Below are 21,612 nucleotides of genomic sequence, written 5' to 3'. Positions count from 1 at the left end.
GTAGAGTGGCTAGACAGAAGCCATTCTTGAGTAAAAGGTATATGACTGCCCTCTTTCAGAGATTTGTTTTTAATTTTTGATAAATTTACAAAAACTTTTCAAATCACGTTTTAACTTTTGTCATTATGGGTAATTGAGTCTAGATTGATGGGGAAACATGGCAATTTTATGAGTTCAAAATTAAATACTGCAAACCGGACAAAGTCAAGGATCTACACAATCAAGCTTCCCTACATACGTACATTGTACTATTCTTTCATTCTCCCATAAATTACATACTGTGTGGAAGTGTGGGGGAACACACAAAAACAAACTCGGATCCAATTTACAACCTCCAAAAAGAGCTATATGATTTGTAAATAAAAACCACTTACAGAGAACCAACACATCCAGTATTTATCAAACTAAAAACGCTAAGATTTGATGATTTTAAAACTGTTGAAATTACGTACAGAGTAATGAATCAGCAATTACCTATTATTATCCAAGAGTTGTGCCAACTGAGAGGAAGTACAAACAATTTGAGAGGAACCTGTATATTCAAAAAAAAAACAAAACACCAAGAAGGACAGATGCAAAACATGACTGTGTTATAACCAAGGGAGTTTGTTTGTGGAATAGCTGCAGTGATGAGCTGAAAACATGTGGTACTTTATCTAAACTAAAAACACTCTTCAGAAACAAAATACTGAACCGTTATGAGATGGACCAGTTTGTTTTTTCCCCTCCAAATGGGTTGTTTAGTTTGAATTGACTGAAATAGATATCAAGGACACTGATGGCTGTAAATTGAACTTTCATTTTCTATTAGCTCATCTCAGCCGCTTCTCCGGGGTCGGGTCGCAATGCCCTCACTCGTGAACAAGACCCCGAGATACTTAAACACTCATCCCCAACCTGGAGGGAGCAATCCACTATTTTCAGGTAGAGAACCATGGCCTCAGACTTGGAGGTGCTGAGGTCCTGGCCATTTCACACAGCTGCAAACCGCCCCAGTGCACACTGAAGGTCGCGTTCTGATGAAACCAGCAAAACCACATCATCTGCGAAGAGCAGAGATGCAATTCTGAGGTTCCCAAAACGGAAACACTCCTCACCTTGGCTGCGCCTTGAGATCCTGTCCATGAATATCACAAACAGAATCGGAGACAAGGGACAACCTTGGCGGAGTCCAACACCCACTGAAAATGTGTTTGACTCTGTGACGAATATGCGGACACAGCTCGCACTTTGGTTATACAAGGACCAGATGGCTTGTAGCAACTGGCCCAGTACCCCATAATCCCGCAGTACCCCCCACAGAGTACCCCTGGGTACACGGTCGTAAGCCTTCTCCAAGTCCACAAAACACATGTAGACTGGCTGGTCAAACTCCCATGCATCCCTCATATCAGCACTTCCACAAGGGTCAAGTGTTGGCCCGTTGTTCCACGGCCAGGATGGAGTCCGCATTGTTCCTTCTGCATCCGAGGTTCGACAGTCAGTCAGAGCCTCCTTTCCAGCACCCTAGAGTAGACTTTCCCAGGGAGGCTGAGCAATGCGATTTCTATTTCTATTTTCAATGCATGAAAACTGTAAGGGGGCAGGACTAGAAAAGTTCTCAACTTCTTGTCCCTTTCGAGCAGGATTGATATTGAGTTGCTTATTTGTCACTTATATGTTGCTGATGATTTTGTTTATTTTTATTGTTTTTTTAACATTCTCAATAAAATTGATTGATTGAAATCTGTTGTTATTCGTCTGTCTCAGCGACGAGGACCATCTAGTCATCCTGTGATGGATGACTGATGACTTGGGCAATGATTAAAGTGAGGAAGAGTTGCGCATCATCAACCCCAGTCTCTCATCCAAGACCACCTACTACCAGTGGCAAGACTAGCGAGACAACTGGCAATGGAGACGGATGCAGATTTTTCCTCAGGGTTTCTTCCTGAAGCCTTTCCTGTAGACGGGTATACCCACAAGGCAGCGGAGATTTTAAATCAGAGTTGCCCTTCTAGATGAACTGCCCGACAGGCTAACGAGCTTCATCTACCCGGGTTTGAAATCAGAGTTGTCCTTCTCCTAGATTGCCTGCCAACCAAGGCTAACGAGTCCAATCGACCCACCCGGTTATACTGCCGGGAACCCGGTCACCCCCCGCAGCAGACTTTGTGAAAACAGGAGGTACCACGAGAAGGTGCTGCTTCCTGATGGACCCGCAGCGATCACTACACCAGGAAGCGAGAGGCCACCGTACCGCTTTGTATTCCTTTTAGCAAGTAGGACATGTGACCCAATACACGCCACCTCCTATTGAAATCTACAATGCAATAAAGTGTACAATAAGGTGTGTGAGATTGAAATCTACAATGCAACAAAGTGTACAAAAAGCGAAGGGGTCTGAAAACTTTCTGAAGCCACTCAGACAATATAGCAAAGCCGTCCTGCATAGCAAGGTACATAATTTTAATCTGTTTTTAACATACAACCCTTCATCTCTATTCCAGAATAGGATCCCTGGAATAGGCTTTGTGAAGATTCATGCACCCTGGAAAGTACTTTGTCGAGAGGCTGAGTTTATGAAGCTCAAAATGCCCACCAAGAAGGTATGCTCCAAATTTCAACTCAATATCTTGGGCATTCATCATTAACATGGACGTTTTTAAAAAGCAGTTTGCATATAGATATCAAATGCCATGTTTCTTTCTTCTTCTTTTTTTTCATTAGCGTTGAGGCCATGTTAGATGGCACATGGTTCAAGAATGTAAACTGACCAACAGTGTTAATACTGATATTTCACTGTCCTGTCTTTTACATTTAACTGATGTCACAATAATCACATGCTCCCACTGAATGTCTACACTGATTTTGCAGTGAACTTTCTAGTGAACATAGAATTTGATTCCATTGTATTTGCAAAATGCATGAGTAGTCACACTGTATTTGCTACCCTTATAAGTACCTCTATATTCACAAAGGAAATATTGTTACTCTATAAGTAAAACAATTTTGCTTTGATAGGTTCAGTTCATGCAGCATAACCACCTTTGGTATTATATTTGAGTATGTTTAATAAGAGTTGCTCAAATGCCACATAAACTTCTCTTGCCACTAATTATGATCCTTCAGGTGTACGAGGTGAAACAAGGCAGCAATGTCGTGGAGAAGATCAGACTGTTTATCCACAAAATCACAGCTCCACTCCACCCCAACATAGAAGCCAACAGGCCACAGAGTGTGAAGCCATTGTCTCATCCATTCTCTAGAGAGAAGCAGCACCTGTGAGTAAAATAGCTTTTTGTTGAGGTTAGCTGCCAGGGGCAAATTCCAATTGTGTTCCTAGTAAATGCATGAATAGGCTTATTGTCAAACAGTTCTTCCTCATTTCTGTGTCATATTTCTCATGTCTGTGACTCACCACACCAAATCATCAGTAAAAATGACTTAGTCTGAGCTATGGAAGATGTAAATGCTAAAGAGGTTTCAAATCCAAAGTCTCTAAACTCTTCTTCTTGATGTACAGTATGTCGTCATTGTTGGCCTATACCGCACGAGTGACTTGAGCAGGGGTGCAAGTCTGTCACTAGGGGCTCAGATGTAAGAACTGCCATAAGCCCCTTTATCCTAGTAGAATAATATATATATATGCATATACAGACGGGTGACAAATTAAAGGAGAAACTAACAATGTGTCTTAGTAAGGTGGTGGGCTACCACAAACTCTATGGGAGGGATGGGACACCATGCTTCCAAAAGATATTCCCTCATTTGGTGTTTTGGTGACAGTAGTGGAGAGTGCTGTCTAACATGTCAGTCCAAAATCTCCCATAGGGACCGCCACAAAATAAACTAAATTTCGCAAATAAATCACATTTTTACTTGTGTGTTTTTTTTAATATTTTTGAACTGTGCAGTCATTGGAAAGTGCTGATTCTAAAGATGCCTTTCTTTTTGTTCTACAATTAATATTTCTGGAGTTTTAAGCAAACATACAAACATACACTCTTGGCCGCCGCCGCAAATCACCACAAAATAAACTCAATTTCGCAAATAAACCAAAAAATATTTACTTGGTTTTTGAAATATTTTTTGAACAGTGCAATCCTTGGAAAGTGCTGATTCTAAAGATACCTTTCTTTTTGTTCTATAATGAGCGTTTCTGGAGTTTTAAGCGAACGTACAAATATACACTCTTGCTTTATATATACACTACCGTTCAAAAGTTTGGGATCACCCAAACAATTTTGTGTTTTCCATGAAAAGTCACACTTATTCACCACCATATGTTGTGAAATGAATAGAAAATAGAGTCAAGACATTGACAAGGTTAGAAATAATGATTTGTATTTGAAATAAGATTTTTTTTACATCAAACTTTGCTTTCGTCAAAGAATCCTCCATTTGCAGCAATTACAGCATTGCAGACCTTTGGCATTCTAGCTGTTAATTTGTTGAGGTAATCTGGAGAAATTGCACCCCACGCTTCCAGAAGCAGCTCCCACAAGTTGGATTGGTTGGATGGGCACTTCTTTGAGCAGATTGAGTTTCTGGAGCATCACATTTGTGGGGTCAATTAAACGCTCAAAATGGCCAGAAAAAGAGAACTTTCATCTGAAACTCGACAGTCTATTCTTGTTCTTAGAAATGAAGGCTATTCCATGCGAGAAATTGCTAAGAAATTGAAGATTTCCTACACCGGTGTGTACTACTCCCTTCAGAGGACAGCACAAACAGGCTCTAACCAGAGTAGAAAAAGAAGTGGGAGGCCGCGTTGCACAACTGAGCAAGAAGATAAGTACATTAGAGTCTCTAGTTTGAGAAACAGACGCCTCACAGGTCCCCAACTGGCATCTTCATTAAATAGTACCTGTTAGAGCCTGTTTGTGCTGTCCTCTGAAGGGAGTAGTACACACCGGTGTAGGAAATCTTCAATTTCTTAGCAATTTCTCGCATGGAATAGCCTTCATTTCTAAGAACAAGAATAGACTGTCGAGTTTCAGATGAAAGTTCTCTTTTTCTGGCCATTTTGAGCGTTTAATTGACCCCACAAATGTGATGCTCCAGAAACTCAATCTGCTCAAAGAAGTGCCCATCCAACCAATCCAACTTGTGGGAGCTGCTTCTGGAAGCGTGGGGTGCAATTTCTCCAGATTACCTCAACAAATTAACAGCTAGAATGCCAAAGGTCTGCAATGCTGTAATTGCTGCAAATGGAGGATTCTTTGACGAAAGCAAAGTTTGATGTAAAAAAAATCTTATTTCAAATACAAATCATTATTTCTAACCTTGTCAATGTCTTGACTCTATTTTCTATTCATTTCACAACATATGGTGGTGAATAAGTGTGACTTTTCATGGAAAACACGAAATTGTTTGGGTGATCCCAAACTTTTGAACGGTAGTGTAGATGTCTTGTATTCACAATTCTTAATTACCCCAAAGCAATACAATTGGTAGCATATTGAGCTGACACATTTATAGCATACCACGTAAATTACGCATTAAACACAACGAAATGAACTTAAACTCAAGCATACCTCATAAGCTGCTTACTGCTTAAGAGGGGCTAACTCTTGTTTGCTTCGTCCTTGTTCTTTTCTGAAGTCTTGCCATTGTTATTTTGGCGCTTTTTGCGTTTTGCTTGCAAGCTGTTTGGTTTTATTATTTACGTGCGGAACACTGGAGTGGCAGAAATTAGTTCCACCTCTAGGACCACTATATTATAGGTAGGAACCAACAATTAGTCCAAAAGGTGCCAAACTACAAACTTAACTGACAATATGAGGCAGTTATCCCTTTATCTTGATACCTAAAGCCAATGGTGAACTAGCCATACAAAACCATGAAGTGCAACATTCTTTTCACATTTGGACTTCTTCCCTGCTGGTCTTGGTGCAGTCAGTGAGAGACATGGTGAAAGGTTTCACCAGGACATTGCAACCATGGAAAAGAGGCATCAGGGCAACTGGAACCCATTGATGCTGGCCGACTATGTTTGGACACTGACATGAGAGACAGCAGATGCTGAGTACAAACAAAAATCAGCTGCAAAACATTTTAAGCTCAGTTGAACTAACACAATGTGTCAGCATCATTATGCGATTAAAAACATGTTAAATTCAATAAAAGTTATTTTAATGTTTCTTCAAATTCCTGTGATACAGCAAATCTGAAATTAGTGTTTCAGCTTGAAATTGTCTATCATAATCGCTCTTTTTTTTCAGCAAGCAAAACATTTGAAAAAATGTGTTGTCCAGTGTAATCGGTCTTATAGTTTACAATATTGGTATTGAAATCACCAATTAGATAACAGTTTTTCCCGTCTCTAAAATAATCTCATAACATTTGGTTAGTATTGAATACAGACAAACTAGAGCCCAGTGGTCTATAGATACACGCTATAACAATCACAGCCTCGGCAGAACGGGTGAAGTACTTTCCAACAGCATATCTGTCTTTGTGGCCAGGGTTGAGATATGAGGAGACACCTCTCCCATTTGATCTTCTCTGCATCTGTATAGTATACGCTTATAGTTGTCAAATTTGTAGAAATAAGCATTGTCTTTAGTCAACCAGGTTTCAGTTAGCTCTGTTACATTAATAGAGAAGTTGAGGTTGGTCAAACAAAGGCGTCAAGTATCATAGTTTTTTGGCAGGCTACAAACAATATGAGGAAGGAAAAAGTCACTTGATTTTTTTGGAGGTCAGCAGAGGATTTAAATTCGTTCTGACGGTAGTAATCACGTGGTTTCAGTTGAGCAAAACCGTTTGTGTAAGGGTCATTATACAAAATGTTCGATGTTGAGGAGAACCCAAATTCACTATGGCATTGTTGGAAAGTGTTGGGGAAGTGGTCTATTAACGGTCCATTTCCTTAATCGTATGTGTTTGCGTGTAGCAAGCAAGAGACTGATGTCGGACATTTTTGGTAAAAGTTGTCAGATTTATCGTAAAACTGACAACTGGTGACGCCCGGGTGGTGCTGCGGTCTATTCCGTTGCCTACCAACATGGGGTTCGCCAGTTCGAATCCCCGTGTTACCTCCGGCTTGGTCGGGTATTTCTACAGACACAATTGGCCGTGTCTGCGGGTGGGAAGCCAGATGTGGGTATGTGTCCTGGTCGCTGCACTAGCGCCTCCTCTGGTTGATCAGGGTGCCTGTTCGGGGGAGAAGGGGGAACTGGGGGGAATAGCGTGATCCTCCCACGTGCTACGTCCCCCTGATGAAACTCCTCACTGTCAGGTGAAAAGACGAGGCTGGTGACTCCACATGTATCGGAGGAAGCATGTGGTAGTCTGCAGCCCTCCCCAGATCGGCACAGGGGGTGGAGCAGCGACCGAGACAGCTCGGAAGAGTGGGGTAATTGGGGAGGAAAAGGGGGGGGGGGGTCGGATTACTTGAGTGGAGATGATGTCATGGTATTTTGGTAGGGGGAGAGATAAACATGTTAAAAAGTAGTCACCATACGGATTGGGGTCCTGCTGGCACAGATTCACTCGTGCTGTGTGGTTGCTGTCATCTGCTGAAGCTTTTGTTGTGTAACTACCAGTCTGTCATAGTTGATGACAGCATAATTTCCTTGTTCCCTGGCTTGTTTCATTGCTGGAATGAGGACTCCTCTCTTCTTCCTCTGCAATTCAGAGAAGTCCTCATTTACATAAATTGCAGTGTTCTGGAGGTGAGGCGAGTCGAGGTTTCATCTGAGGATACTCGACCTGATGATGAAGGCAGTGAGCTCTCACGTTGGCAAGAATAATTTCTTTGAGTTTGAACCTCAGAAACTTCACTACATTGATCTCGCTTTTCCAGAGTTCTGTTTCACATTTCCAGTGCGGTGGGCTCTTTCAATTTCAACAGACTTTGGATCAATTTTCAGGATACAGTGAACTCATTTCACTGTATGTTCTCATTCAATGTTCACTTGAGTATTGAAATAAACAGCAACATCCTCAACATCAAGTCCTCCAAGGAACGGGCTGGTGTTGTATTTGGCAGGAATTTAATGATGAAAAGTACAGTGAAATGATAATGCCATGTTAAGGGCTATGAAAAGAGGAAAAGAAGATTCTGTTAAACTTGAAACCGTTTTGATCGTATGCTGTCATACACATTAACAACAGGAACTTACTGAATTCCCAGGAAGTGACATTACTATTTACACAGGAAGTTTGACTGAGTGTACCAAATTAAAGATTATACCTGAAGCTACTAAACTGTATTAAAGTTCACTTTTAGATTCCAGCACAATGCACATGTTCTTCAGGCAACAGCATAGTGAGTATACTTAACAATAGGATTTATTGTCTTCAGGGAGATTTAAAACTGCAGAAATGTCTCGTCAGTTTTGCAACAGCTGGATACATCCTGGTACATCTGTGGTGAGTATACACTTAAGGCTCAGAGACGCACCATGACTGCACTTATGAAGACAGCCTATGAGCTCTACTTCGGATGTAAAATTGATGACCAAGAGAAACCCTGGGCTCCTTAAATTTGCTGTGCAACATGTGCAGTCAACCTGAGAGCTTGGCTCAGAGGTACTCAGAAGTCAATGCCATTTGCAGTCCCAATGATATTGCGAGAACAGGGGGATCACGTGACAGACTGTTACTTCTGTCTGACCAATGCATCTGGCTTCTCTACTAAAAATAAGGAATCTATTGAATACCCCAATCTGCCTTCAGCCATGAGACCGGTGCCATATGATGACAGTTTGCCAGTACCCAAGCCACCAGAGACATGGATCCTAGATGAGGCAGATGAAGCTGCCACAATGCATGAACCTAGGGCTGGGCCACATATCGAATATACTGGATGTATCGCGGCTTGCTCTCTGTGGGATGTAGAAAATGACGATATGGTGAATATTCAAGTATACGTTCAATTGTCACGCAGTTGCTTTTAGTCGCGGGCATTGAACTACAGGTTTTTCTCACTCTTTCTCATCTCTCCGCACAGAGAGATAAAACAAGCGCACCTAGTTGCGTACGTCACATGCTGTCGTGCGTGCAACGTCATACGCCCGGCGGCATGTCGCGGCAGAGAGCTCCGGTAGCGGCGGCAGCAGCACGTGCTATGACAAATGGAGGAGGGAGAATTAATTCCCAAGAAAAACAACGCAGGATCCATCGTCTGGCGGTGGTTTGGGTACAAGAGAGAGGACGTGGAACAAATAAACGTAATATGTAAAGTATGCCGCAAAAGCGTCGCCACAAAAGGTGGTAGCACAACGAATTTATTTCACCATTTGAGAACCACGCGCTAGAAATCGAAGAGTTCTTGAAACTCCGCACGAGCGCATCTCCGGCCGGTGCCGTAGCGAAGAAAGCGCCGAAGCAAGCAGCCGAGTGTGGCGTCTTCTTCTGCCAGAACAACACCATACGACCAACATAGTCCAATACAGAAGGCGATAACCTCCGCAGTAACGTTGTAAGTAATGAATGTTCTAAATCAGCATATATTAATGCAGTATGAACAAGAATGTTTTAATGTAGACACGTAGAATCACCATACTGGCATGATTGTGTGCATCAAAGTGTTAATTCAAGGCTAAGGCAAAATATCGAGATATATATCGTGTATCGTGACATGGCCTAAAATATCGGGATATTAGTAAAAGGCCATATCGCCCAGTCCTACATGAACCAGATGTGTAAAACAACACTGATCCAGATGTTGAACCCTTTATGCCTGGTTATCCTCATCTGATAACACAGACATAATTAAATGACTTAGTCAGGGACTTAGATTTGTCAAAAGCTAAAGCAGAACTACTTGGTTCAAGTGTCTTTATGCATGCTCAATAATCCAGGTAAGAAATCCAAACAAGGTTGAATCAGAAAGTCCAGATGCAACCTCAGGAAGGACAAGAGGAAGTACAGAGAAAAAGTAGAGTCCTACTGTCAGGGCTCCAACCTGGGATGCACATGAAAACTATGGCCTACAGATAATCACAGACTCCAAGGGAAAACCCAGCTGTACCCCACAGTCGATAACCTCACTCCCAGATGAGCTCAATGCCTTCTATGCTTTATTTGTAGCCACAAACATCAAGCCCACTGCAGAGATACCTGCAGCACTGACACCGCGGTATCACTGACTGTGGCTGAGAATGTTATCTCCCACAAAGCCCTTGGGCCTCATGTATCAATCGTTACTATGGGCAAATCTGTGCGTACACACCCAGGGGATTTTTTAGCCCTCAAGATTGTCTGACAGTCAGTGGCAAAGCATGATGGTTATTTGTAATTCCTTCCTCCTAACATCTATTGTCTACCTCTTGCAATGAGCAATCACCCAGGCCTGCAAAGACATCAGTGTTAGACAATCGGTGTCTAAATTCAGGGGTTACCCAGGTTCTACACTGGTCTCTGAGACAAACATCAGGGCTAAAAAATCCCATGGGTGCATATTCATAAATTTGCCCATAGTAACAATTGATACATGTACTGGTCTCGGAGGATCTGAGCAATAACCCAACTATCCAGTCAGCTAAACTCTTCGGCAATCAATCATTTCAGGAGGCAGAGTGAAGTTTATGATGTTTACTTGCTAAAAGGTGAAACTGAAATATACAAACACAATATAACACCGCAGTTACAAAATTGAAGGTACTACAAAGTAAGTACACAAAATGAACACATAAGACATATCAAAAGTACAAATAAGAGTACCTCGGTGCACGAAATAAGAGCTGTAGACTAGCCAATATACAGATTAGGTATAACGTAGCATACGACTAGCAAAAGGGAACATGCTAACACATAGCAAGCTAGCACATACATAGCATACTACAGATAAAACAAAAATGAATAGGATATACTTTGTAATGCTGTAGTAAATATAGGCCACATAAACTGAAATACTTACAAACATTGTGTGTATCAAAACGTAAGACTCAAGGATGGCGGATAACCTTTTGCGGCACACACAATGCACTGGTAAGACAGTATAACACTTCCTGATTACAATTTGCTGGTCGCGAAGGAAGTACTTCAAAATAAAAGTCCATCGACAGAATAAAGGTCTCAACTTAAACAATGACTAACAGAGTCCAGAACAATACATGAGGCCCCTGGTCTGGATGGCATTCCGCGGTGGGTTCTCAAAGCCTATTGCTGACCAGCTGGCTGGTGGGTTCACTGACATATTCAACATTTCTATGGCTCAGTCTGTGGTCTCCATATGCTTCAAAAAGGCCACCATCATGCCAGTTCCCAAGAAAGCCAAGGTAACCTGCCTCAATGACTACCACCCCATAGCAGTCACATCAGTAATCATGAAGCGCTTCAAGCGGCTATACCTATGTCACTTCATCCCTATCTGATATCCTGGACCCACTGCAGTTCACCTACAGTCCAAACCGATCCACCGATGATGCCATCGTCACCACTTTGCATACCACCCTTTCTCATCTGGACAAGAGCAGCACATATGTGAGAATGCTGTTCATTGATACAAGCTCAGTGTTCATCACCATTGTGGTCTCAAAGCTTGTCACCAAGCTCAGGGACCTGGGCCTCAACACCTACCTCTGCAACTGGATCCTTGACTGTCTGACAAGCAGACCCCAGGTTGTAAAAGTGGGCAGCATCACCTCCTCTTCATTGATCCTGAACACCAGTGCCCCACAGGTCCGTGTGCTTAAGCCCGCTCCTGTTTTCCCTGTTCATCCATGACTGTGTGGCCCACCACAGCTTCAATTCCATTGTCAAGTTTGCTGATGACACCACCATCCTTGGCCTCATCAAAGACGGTAATGAGACGGTCTACAGGGAAGAGGTGAAAGCCCTGGCAAGGTGGTGCCAGGACAACAACCTCTCCTTCAGCATCAGCAAAACCAAAGAGATAATTGTGAACTTCAGAAGACAACAGGGGGATGTGCATGTTCCCGTAAACATCAACGAATCACCAGTGGAAAGGGTTGGTAGCTTCAAGTTCCTCGGTGTTGACATCACTGAGGACTTGTCTTGGTCCCTCCATACGGACACTCATCAAGACGACGTGCCATTGTCTATTCTTCCTCTGGAGACAGGAAATTTGGCATGGCCCAACGGATTCTTACTAACTTTTACCAATACACCAGCGAGAGCATCCTGACTGGCTGCATCACTGCCTGGTATGGCAGCTGTTCTGCCCTTGATCACAAAGCTCTGCAAAGGGTAGTGAAAATGGCAGAGTACATCACAAGCAGGGACCTGCCCACCACGCAGGAAATGTATTCCCGGAGGTGCCTGAAGAAGGCCTACAATAAAGTCAGGGACTCCAGCTACCCCGGAAACAAACTGTTTTTTCTACTTCCATCTGGCAAGATGTACCGGAGCCTCAAGTCTCAGACCATTGGGTTTCGACTCGAGACAGCTTTTACCCCCAAGCCATAAGATTCCTAAACTAATCACTCAGTCACAGCCTGCCCTTTCACTATTGAAAATGCACACTTGAGCTGTTCATTATAGTTATTGTCTGTGAAAGCTAACACCCCCAACGACCGTCGCTGCTAAACAAATGCAAATCAATAGCGCCGATGGTGACGGGAGCGGCAGGACATTGGAGCACAGGAGAGCCACGCCTATCAATAGCTCCGATAACGACGGGCGCGGCCAAACATCGGTACACAAAAGAGCCACTCATATCTATGGCTCTGTTAGCGACGGGCGTTGGTAAACGTCGGGACACAAAGAGCCATGGACATCTATATAGCTCTGACAACGACTCCAAGAGGATAAATTCTGAGTCTCATCACCAGCCAGTCAGACTAGCTTGGTCTAGTCAGAAAGGCACGAACTGAGGAAGCCTCTTGGATGAGAGGCGAAACGTCTTCACGGATATATACCAAATCCAGTTGGAATTGATTCAACTCCTTTGAATTATTGTTACTGTTACCAACTGCACAATCTGATCTTTGCACAGGTTTACTGTTTACACTATCACTGCATTATCTCACCTTTCTCTCTCCTCAACACAGTCTTATATGCATCTTCTGCCTGTATACAAGACTGTGTTGAGGAGAGAGCAAGTACACGTAAGCAGAACTAAAGCTCCCCCAGCTTGGACTGTTGATATCAGAAGTGTGGAAAAATGCTTTAAATTCACCAAGTCTAGCAAAAGCCTGGATCTGATATCTGTGGCCAGGTTCTTAAAGCCTGTGCTGAACAGTTGTGTGGAATATTTCATACTTTTTTCACACTATCCCTTCAGCAACAGAGGGTCACTAAATTATGGAAACATTCCACAATTGTACCAGTTGCCAAGAGTAGAACCCCTGTGACATTAAATGACTATAGACCAGTAGTGTTGACTTCTCTAATCATGAAGATATATGAGAAGCTCGTTCAAAACGAGGTTTTATCGCATGCGGAGAAATCCCTTGATCCATTGCAAATTGCCTACAGGCCCGATAAGGGGTGTACAAGATGCCATGATAACACTTTTACATTTTCTGTACCGCCATCTTGAGGGGACAAATGCTCATGCCAGGCTGTTGTTTATAGATTTCTCCTCAGCCTTTAACACAATCCAGCCACATCTGTTAGCAGAAAAGCTAATTCATCTCTTCAAACTGGATCCTAATCTAGTTGGCTGGATACTGGACTTCTTGTCTCTCATTTAATTTTTAACACGTGCCTGCACATTGTTTTTGATGACAATAAACTGAACTGAATTGAACTGAATTGACTGATAGGTCCCAGTGTGAGGGTTAATGGCTCTTTTTCCAATCAGCTGTACTCTTCAGCCGGTTCCCCTCAGGGCTGTTGCCTCTCCCCGTTACTCTACATCGTGTACACTAATGACTGTCGCTATAGCAACCATACCAATAGACACATATTCACATTAGCGGATGATTCAGTGATTGTAAGTCTTCTTGAAGGGGAGGCGGAACAACATGGACCCGTGGGCGATTATTTTGAATCTTGGTGTGATGAGTCCTTTCTCCACTTAAATGTGTCTAAAACTAAAGATATGACAGTCAGGTTTTGAAAGACTACCTCTAGCCCTGTACCAACCAGCATTAAAGGTGCTGACATGGGGCTTGTGGACAGCTACAAATATCTGGGGGTTGTTCTCCACAACAAACTGTGCTTTGAAACTCACGTTGCTTCCACATCAAAGAAGGTCCAACAAAGACTTTTTTTCGTGAGGAAAATGTGGACATTTAATGTTTCATCCCAGATGATGACTCTCTTTTATGTGGACATGTAATGTCTCCTCCCAGATGATGACTCTCTTTTATATGGACATGTAATGTCTCCTCCCAGATGATGACTCTCTTCTATACAAGTTTTATTGAGACAGTTTTAATGTATTGTATTGTAGCTTGGTTTGGTAACTTGACTCTGGCCAATAAAAGACGGCTTGATAGACTCATCAAATGGGCTAGTAAGAGTTCAGAGAGAAGCCAAGCCCAGCTTACTTACCTTTATAATAGGAAGGTGTTCAGAAAGGCTACTTCCCTTCTGGAGTGCCAAGGTCACCCCCTTTGGCCAGAGTTTGAGCTGTTACCCTCAGGTCGTCGGTTGAGGATGTCCTGTATTAGGACTCAGAGATACAGGGCTTCCTTTGTCCCCACTGCCATTCAACTGTTAAATAGTAGATAGTATTCATCTGTTGTCTGCAGTTCGCTTGTTTCCTTGGTCTGTATATTTTATATTTCAACTACTTTGGTTCTCCTTGCCCACTATGTCCTGTTGTCAATTCCGCCTTGGTGTTTGTATGTTTTGTCTTTGTGTGAGTTTTTATACTGGCTGCAAACTAATTTCCCTGCAAGGGACAATAAAGACACTTTAACTTTGACCTTATTACTGAACAGACACTGTACTGTAGCACACGGTCCAACAACTGTTTTTGAACATGTATCCTGTTCTTGCACTTTGATTTCTCTAAGTACTTTTACATAAGTTATTATATTTCCTAATTGTTGAGCCAGCAAAACAAGCATTTCATTATGAGAATAAGTGTAAACTTAATTTTCGCCTGCCACCCAATGACTGCTGGGATAGGCTCCAGCATCCCCGCAACCCTGACAGCAGGATAAGCGGTTTGGATAATGGATGGATGGATGGACAAATAAGCTTGTAACTGAACCTAAAACGAATGTTTTTTGGGGTTTTTTTGCCCTTACATCTGGCCTTTGTGCACTCAAAGTGTGATGAAACTCAATCCCGTATGGCTTGGCCCCCAAAATAATTCATGGGCTGGTCTTGATATAAAAAATATTTGCACAAATGTATCTCACTGTCATATTCTTATTATAAAAAGATGTGTGTGTGTGTGTGTGTGTGTGTGTGTGTGTGTGTGTGTGTGTGTGTGTGCGCGCGCATTGTTTTTTTTTACAGTTTTTAAATTGGTTTTCTCATATACACAGTAGATTACAGTAGAAAACGTCAAGTTGAATTATCAAGAATACGAGAAAAAAAAGTTTAACATGATAAGGTAATAATATCCCAAGACCAGTCCCCCCACCCCCCACCCCTTCCACCAGACAAGGGCCATAATAGAAGCAATGGAATCAGAAAGAAAATAAATTTAAAAAAAACCCAATAATAATAATATACATATATAAACATACATACATACACTACCGTTCAAAAGTTTGGGATCACATTGAAATGTCCATATTTTTGAAGGAAAAGCACTGTACTTTTCAATGAAGATAACTTTAAACTAGTCTTAACTTTAAAGAAATACACTCTATACATTGCTAATGTGGTAAATGACTATTCTAGCTGCAAATGTCTGGTTTTTGGTGCAATATCTACATAGGTGTATAGAGGCCCATTTCAAGCAACTATCACTCCAGTGTTCTAATGGTACAATGTGTTTGCTCATTGGCTCAGAAGGCTAATTGATGATTAGAAAACCCTTGTGCAATCATGTTCACACATCTGAAAACAGTTTAGCTCGTTACAGAAGCTACAAAACTGACCTTCCTTTGAGCAGATTGAGTTTCTGGAGCATCACATTTGTGGGGTCAATTAAACGCTCAAAATGGCCAGAAAAAGAGAACTTTCATCTGAAACTCGACAGTCTATTCTTGTTCTTAGAAATGAAGGCTATTCCATGCGAGAAATTGCTAAAAAATTGAAGATTTCCTACACCGGTGTGTACTACTCCCTTCAGAGGACAGCACAAACAGGCTCTAACCAGAGTAGAAAAAGAAGTGGGAGGCCGCGTTGCACAACTGAGCAAGAAGATAAGTACATTAGAGTCTCTAGTTTGAGAAACAGACGCCTCACAGGTCCCCAACTGGCATCTTCATTAAATAGTACCCGCAAAACACCAGTGTCAACATCTACAGTGAAGAGGCGGCTGCGGGATTCTGGGCTTCAGGGCAGAGTGGCAAAGAAAAAGCCATATCTGAGACTGACCAATAAAAGAAAAAGATTAAGATGGGCAAAAGAACACAGACATTGGACAGAGGAAGACTGGAAAAAAGTGTTGTGGACGGATGAATCCAAGTTTGAGGTGTTTGGCTCACAAAGAAGAACGTTTGTGAGACGCAGAACAAATGAAAAGATGCTGGAAGAATGCCTGACGCCATCTGTTAAGCATGGTGGAGGTAATGTGATGGTCTGGGGTTGCTTTGGTGCTGGTAAGGTGGGAGATTTGTACAGGGTAAAAGGGATTCTGAATAAGGAAGGCTATCACTCCATTTTGCAACGCCATGCCATACCCAGTGGACAGCGCTAGATTGGAGCCAATTTCATCCTACAACAGGACAATGACCCTAAACACACCTCCAAATTGTGCAAGAACTATTTAGAGCAGAAGCAGGCAGCTGGTATTCTATCGGTAATGGAGTGGCCAGCGCAGTCACCAGATCTGAACCCCATTGAGCTGTTGTGGGAGCAGCTTGACCGTATGGTACGCAAGAAGTGCCCATCCAACCAATCCAACTTGTGGGAGCTGCTTCTGGAAGCGTGGGGTGCAATTTCTCCAGATTACCTCAACAAATTAACAGCTAGAATGCCAAAGGTCTGCAATGCTGTAATTGCTGCAAATGGAGGATTCTTTGACGAAAGCAAAGTTTGATGTAAAAAAAATCTTATTTCAAATACAAATCATTATTTCTAACCTTGTCAATGTCTTGACTCTATTTTCTATTCATTTCACAACATATGGTGGTGAATAAGTGTGACTTTTCATGGAAAACACAAAATTGTTTGGGTGATCCCAAACTTTTGAACGGTAGTGTACATATACACACATATAGGTAATTAATTAAATAGTAATAGTAAAGTGAGAAAAAAGCAATGAGTAGTTACAAGAATTGCAAAATTAATAAGGATGAAGATGAAGAAAGGGGGTCCAATCTGAAAAATAAGCACATGTACGCAATATTCTCAGAACATTCAAAACATCATGAGCCAATGACAGACTGTGAGATATTTCCCATGTAATTCCTGTAACCGGCCCAGCAATTATCAAAGAGATGTGGTTTTCTTTTGAGATTAAACATGTTTTTTTCTGAAGCCATGTAGGATGAAATTTCTTTATGCCACATAGAAATAGGAGGGGGGTCTGCACTCTTCTATAACAAAGCAATACATTTATTACCAGCAATCGTGGCCAGCTTGATGAACCGCACCATTTTTCTTTTGTCAAGTGGGATGTCAAACATGTCCCCTAGTAAGGCTAATTCAGGTGAGCAGGGGATCTCAAATCCAGTGATCTTTTTAAGAATGTCCAGTGCTGAGCCCCAGTAAAGATTTAGTTTATTACATTCCCAGAACATATGAATAAGGTTACCTCTCTCTGTTTTGCATCTCGGGTAGAGATCTGAAATTGAGTCATTTATCTTATGGAGTCTTTCTGGTGTAAAATAGGATCTGTGAATAATGTTGAACCGCAAAAGTTTATGGCGGCTGTTATATGAGAAGGTAAGAGCCTTCTCACAAAGTGATTCCCCTTCGTTTTCTTCAAAGGTATAATTTAGGTCTTGCCCCCATTTTATCCTATTGTTTAGGGGTTTAGTCTCTGTGAGGGCCAAGATTCTATTATAAGTTAAGGATAAGATGCCTTTGGGTTGAGTGATACCTTTTGGAATATCATCAATTGGGAGGGGCTTTAGCAAAGTGGAGTTTCCTCCCTAACGTGCTGATATAGTGTCTAATCAGCAAGTATTTGAAGAAATGAGTAGTAGAGGGGTGGAAGGCTCTACATAGCTGTTCAAAGGTCATAAGAGTTTTATTCTCGTAAAGGTCCCGGTCCCCAAATGTTTTAATTCCCCCGAATGAACCATATCTTGGTTATGCCGTCTCTAAGTGCATTTGGTAAAGCAGGTTTAGTGTGGAAGGGAGCATTACTGTGGAGTGCAAAGACACTATTAAGATGTGTCTGAATGTCAAACCAAATTCTGGCTGTGTGTTTAATAAATGGGTTACCAGTACCATTTTTCAGATAACTGGATAAAAGGGATGCCGGCCATTGGCATGGCTGATGTATGGCACTGTTCTATTTTTTTTCCAAGCCGGGGGGTTAACTAGCTCTGTCAGCCAGAGCCATAATGGCATGCGCTGAACCGCCCAGTAATACAGCTGAAAGTCAGGGTTTCAATCCTCCATACTGGGGGGTGCTATAAAGGGTTTTGATTTTGATTCTAGGGACCTTCCTCCTCCAGATGAATGTTGATATTATCCTTTGCAGTTTGTTAAAGAATTTATTATGTATAGGTATGGGGAGGGATTGAAACCAGTAAAGAAATTTAGGTAGGACGTTCAACTTGATACAGTTCACTCGCCCGAGCAAAAAAATCGGCAACTGCATCCATCTGTCCAGGTCATTCTCCACCTTTTTAAGCAGGAAGTCATGGCTTAGGGAGAAGATTTTATCCAATTGGTTAGGGATCTTTAAGCCCAAATATGTTATGACGTGAGTGTTCCACTGAAAGGGAAAGTTGGTCCTAGAGGTCCTTTCAGCTGAAGAATTAAGGGGCATGGCCACACTTTTGTACATTAATCTTTTATCCGGAAATCAAACCATAGTTAAGCAAGAGATCCATGAGGGCAGGCATGGATGAATCTAAGTCGGAAAGAAACAAAATGATGTCATCCGCATACAGAGAGATGACATGTTTCTCGCCCCCAACTCCAACCCCAGGGATAGAGTTTAGTGACCTCACTGCAATAGCAAAAGGTTCAATTGCTATCGCGAAGAGTGGGGGGAGAGGGGGCAACCCTGTCTGGTGCTGCGTGATAAAGGAAAAAGGTGGCGATATAACAGCATTGGTCTGTATTCTGGCAGATGGGTTAAGATACAGCATGTGTATCAACCTTAGTATATATGGGCCGAGATTCATTCTGCGAAGGACCATGAAGAGAAAGTGCCACTCTACATGGTCAAAAGCCTTCTCCTCATCTAGTGAGATAGCTATGATCGGTTTTTCCATGGATTTGGCACAGTGCAGTATGTTAAGGAATCTCCTTACATTGTCTATTAAGGTGAGTGGTGAGTGCAGGAATTACTCTCACAAACCGAGTGGCTATAATTTTGGTTAATATTTTATATTCAGATGACAAAAGTGAGATTGGCCTATATGATTTGCACAGATTAGGGTCCTTCCCTAATGTTGGTAAAACTATAATAAGGACCTGCTCCAGGGATTCAGGTAACTGGTTATTTACTATGGAATGATTGAACATGTCTAGAAGAGGGTCTATTAATTTATTGGCAAATATTTTGAAGAAATCTATTGAGAATCCATCAGGCCCCGGAGCTTTACCTGAGGGCAACTGCGCCATAGCGTCTAATACCTCTTGTTTGGTTATCTCACGATCGAGATCTCCTTTCATTGTTTCTAATAGTTTAGGGATATCTAGATTGTCTTGAAATTCAGACATGATCTGTGTCTTCTCACCCTGTGAGGAGTAAAGAGATTTGTAGAAGTCTAAGAAAATTTGATTTATGAGCGTGGGGTTGCAAACCAACTCCCCGCCATCACACTGCTTAGTGGCCGGAATACATCTAGCCGCTTCCTCCCTTCTTATCTGCCATGCTAACAAGTTCCCTGCTTTATCACATTGTTCATAATAGTGCTGTTTCAACCGAGCCATCGCGTTCTTCACCTCTACTACTACTACTACTACTTTCGGCTGCTCCCATTAGGAGTCGCCACAGTGGATCATCCGTTCCATTTCTTCCTGTCTTCTGCATCTTCCTCTGTCACACCAGCCACCTGCATGTCTTCCCTCACCACATCCATAACCCCCCTCTTTGGCCTTCCTCTTTTCCTCTTCCCTGGCAGCTCCATATTCAGCATCTTTCTCCCAATATACCCAGCATCTCTCCTCCACACATGTCCAAGCCATCTCAATCTTGCCTCTCTTGCTTTGTCTCCAAACCGTCCAACTTGAGCGGTCCCTCTAATATAATTGTTCCTAATGTCCTTCTTTGTCACTCCCAGTGAAAATCTTTGCATCTTCAATTCTGCCACCTCCAGCTCCTCCACCTCCTGTCTTTTCGTCAGTGCCACTGTCTGCAAACCATATAACAGCTGGTCTCACAACCATCTTGTAAATCTTCTCTTTAACTCTTGCTGGTACTTTTCTGTCGCAAATCACTCCTGACACTCTTCTCCACCCACTCCACCCTGCCTGCACTCTCTTCTTCACCTCTCTCCTGCACTCCCCATTACTTTGGACAGTTGACCCCAAGTATTTAAACTCATATGCCTTGGTCACCTCCACTCCTTGCAGCCTGACCATTCCACTGTCCTCCCTTTCATTCACGCATAGGTATTCCGTCTTGCTCCTACTGAATTTCATTCCTCTTCTCTCCAGTGCATACCTCCACCTCTCCAGACTCTCCTCAACCTGCACCCTACTCTTGCTACAGATCACAATGTCATCCGTGAACATCATCGTCCATGGAGACTCCTGCCTGATCTTGTCCGTCAACCCGTCCGTCACCATTGCAAACAAGAAAGGGCTCAGAGCCGATCATTGATGTCGTCCCACTTCCACCTTGAACCCATCTGTCATTCCAACCCCACACCTCACCATTGTCACACTTTCCTCATACATATCCTGCACCACTCCTGCATACTTCGCTGCGACTCCCAACTTCCTCATACAATACCACACCTCCTCTCGGCACCCTGTCATATGCTTTCTCTAAATCTACAAAGACACAATTCAACTCCTTCTGGCCTTCTCTATACTTCTCAATCAACATTCTCAAAGCAAACATCGCATCTGTGGTGCTCTTTCCTGGCATGAAACCATACTGCTGCTCGCTAATCATCACCTCTCCTCTTAACCTAGCTTTCCCATATCTTCATGAAGATATGGGGAAAGAGTAATAGAAAGAGTAATAGAACTTCTAGTACTCTTTCCCCTATCTTCATGCTGTGGCTGATCAACTTTATAACTCTGTAGTTGCTACAGTTCTGCACATCGCCCTTGTTCTTGAAAATCGGTACCAGTATGCTTCTTCTCCACTCCTCAGGTATCCTCTCACTTTCCAAGATTGTGTTAAACAATCTAGTTAAAAAACCCACTGCCATCTCTCCTAAACATCTCCATGCCTCCTCAGGTATGTCATCAGGACCAACTTGCCTTTTCACTCTTCATCTTCTTTATAGCTGCCCTCACTTCTTCCTTGCTAATCAACTGCACTTCCTGATTCACTATCCC

At 42.5% G+C, this 21,612-nt stretch overlaps 1 protein-coding gene across 1 annotated transcript in view; it reads left to right on the top strand.

Moving 5' to 3' along the window:
- ano1a (anoctamin 1, calcium activated chloride channel a) overlaps positions 1–21,612 on the top strand; it is a 159,407-nt gene that overhangs the window by 58,774 nt on the left and 79,021 nt on the right. Inside the window, exons 4-5 of the mRNA XM_056279425.1 lie at positions 2,490–2,588; positions 3,112–3,263. Coding sequence (XP_056135400.1) covers positions 2,490–2,588; positions 3,112–3,263 — 251 coding nt within the window. The remainder of the gene's footprint in view (positions 1–2,489; positions 2,589–3,111; positions 3,264–21,612) is intronic.

This window comes from Lampris incognitus, chromosome 4 (assembly GCF_029633865.1).
Source record: "Lampris incognitus isolate fLamInc1 chromosome 4, fLamInc1.hap2, whole genome shotgun sequence".
NCBI classification, from domain to species: Eukaryota; Metazoa; Chordata; class Actinopteri; order Lampriformes; family Lampridae; genus Lampris; species Lampris incognitus.
This window is presented reverse-complemented; position numbering and strand designations above follow the sequence as displayed.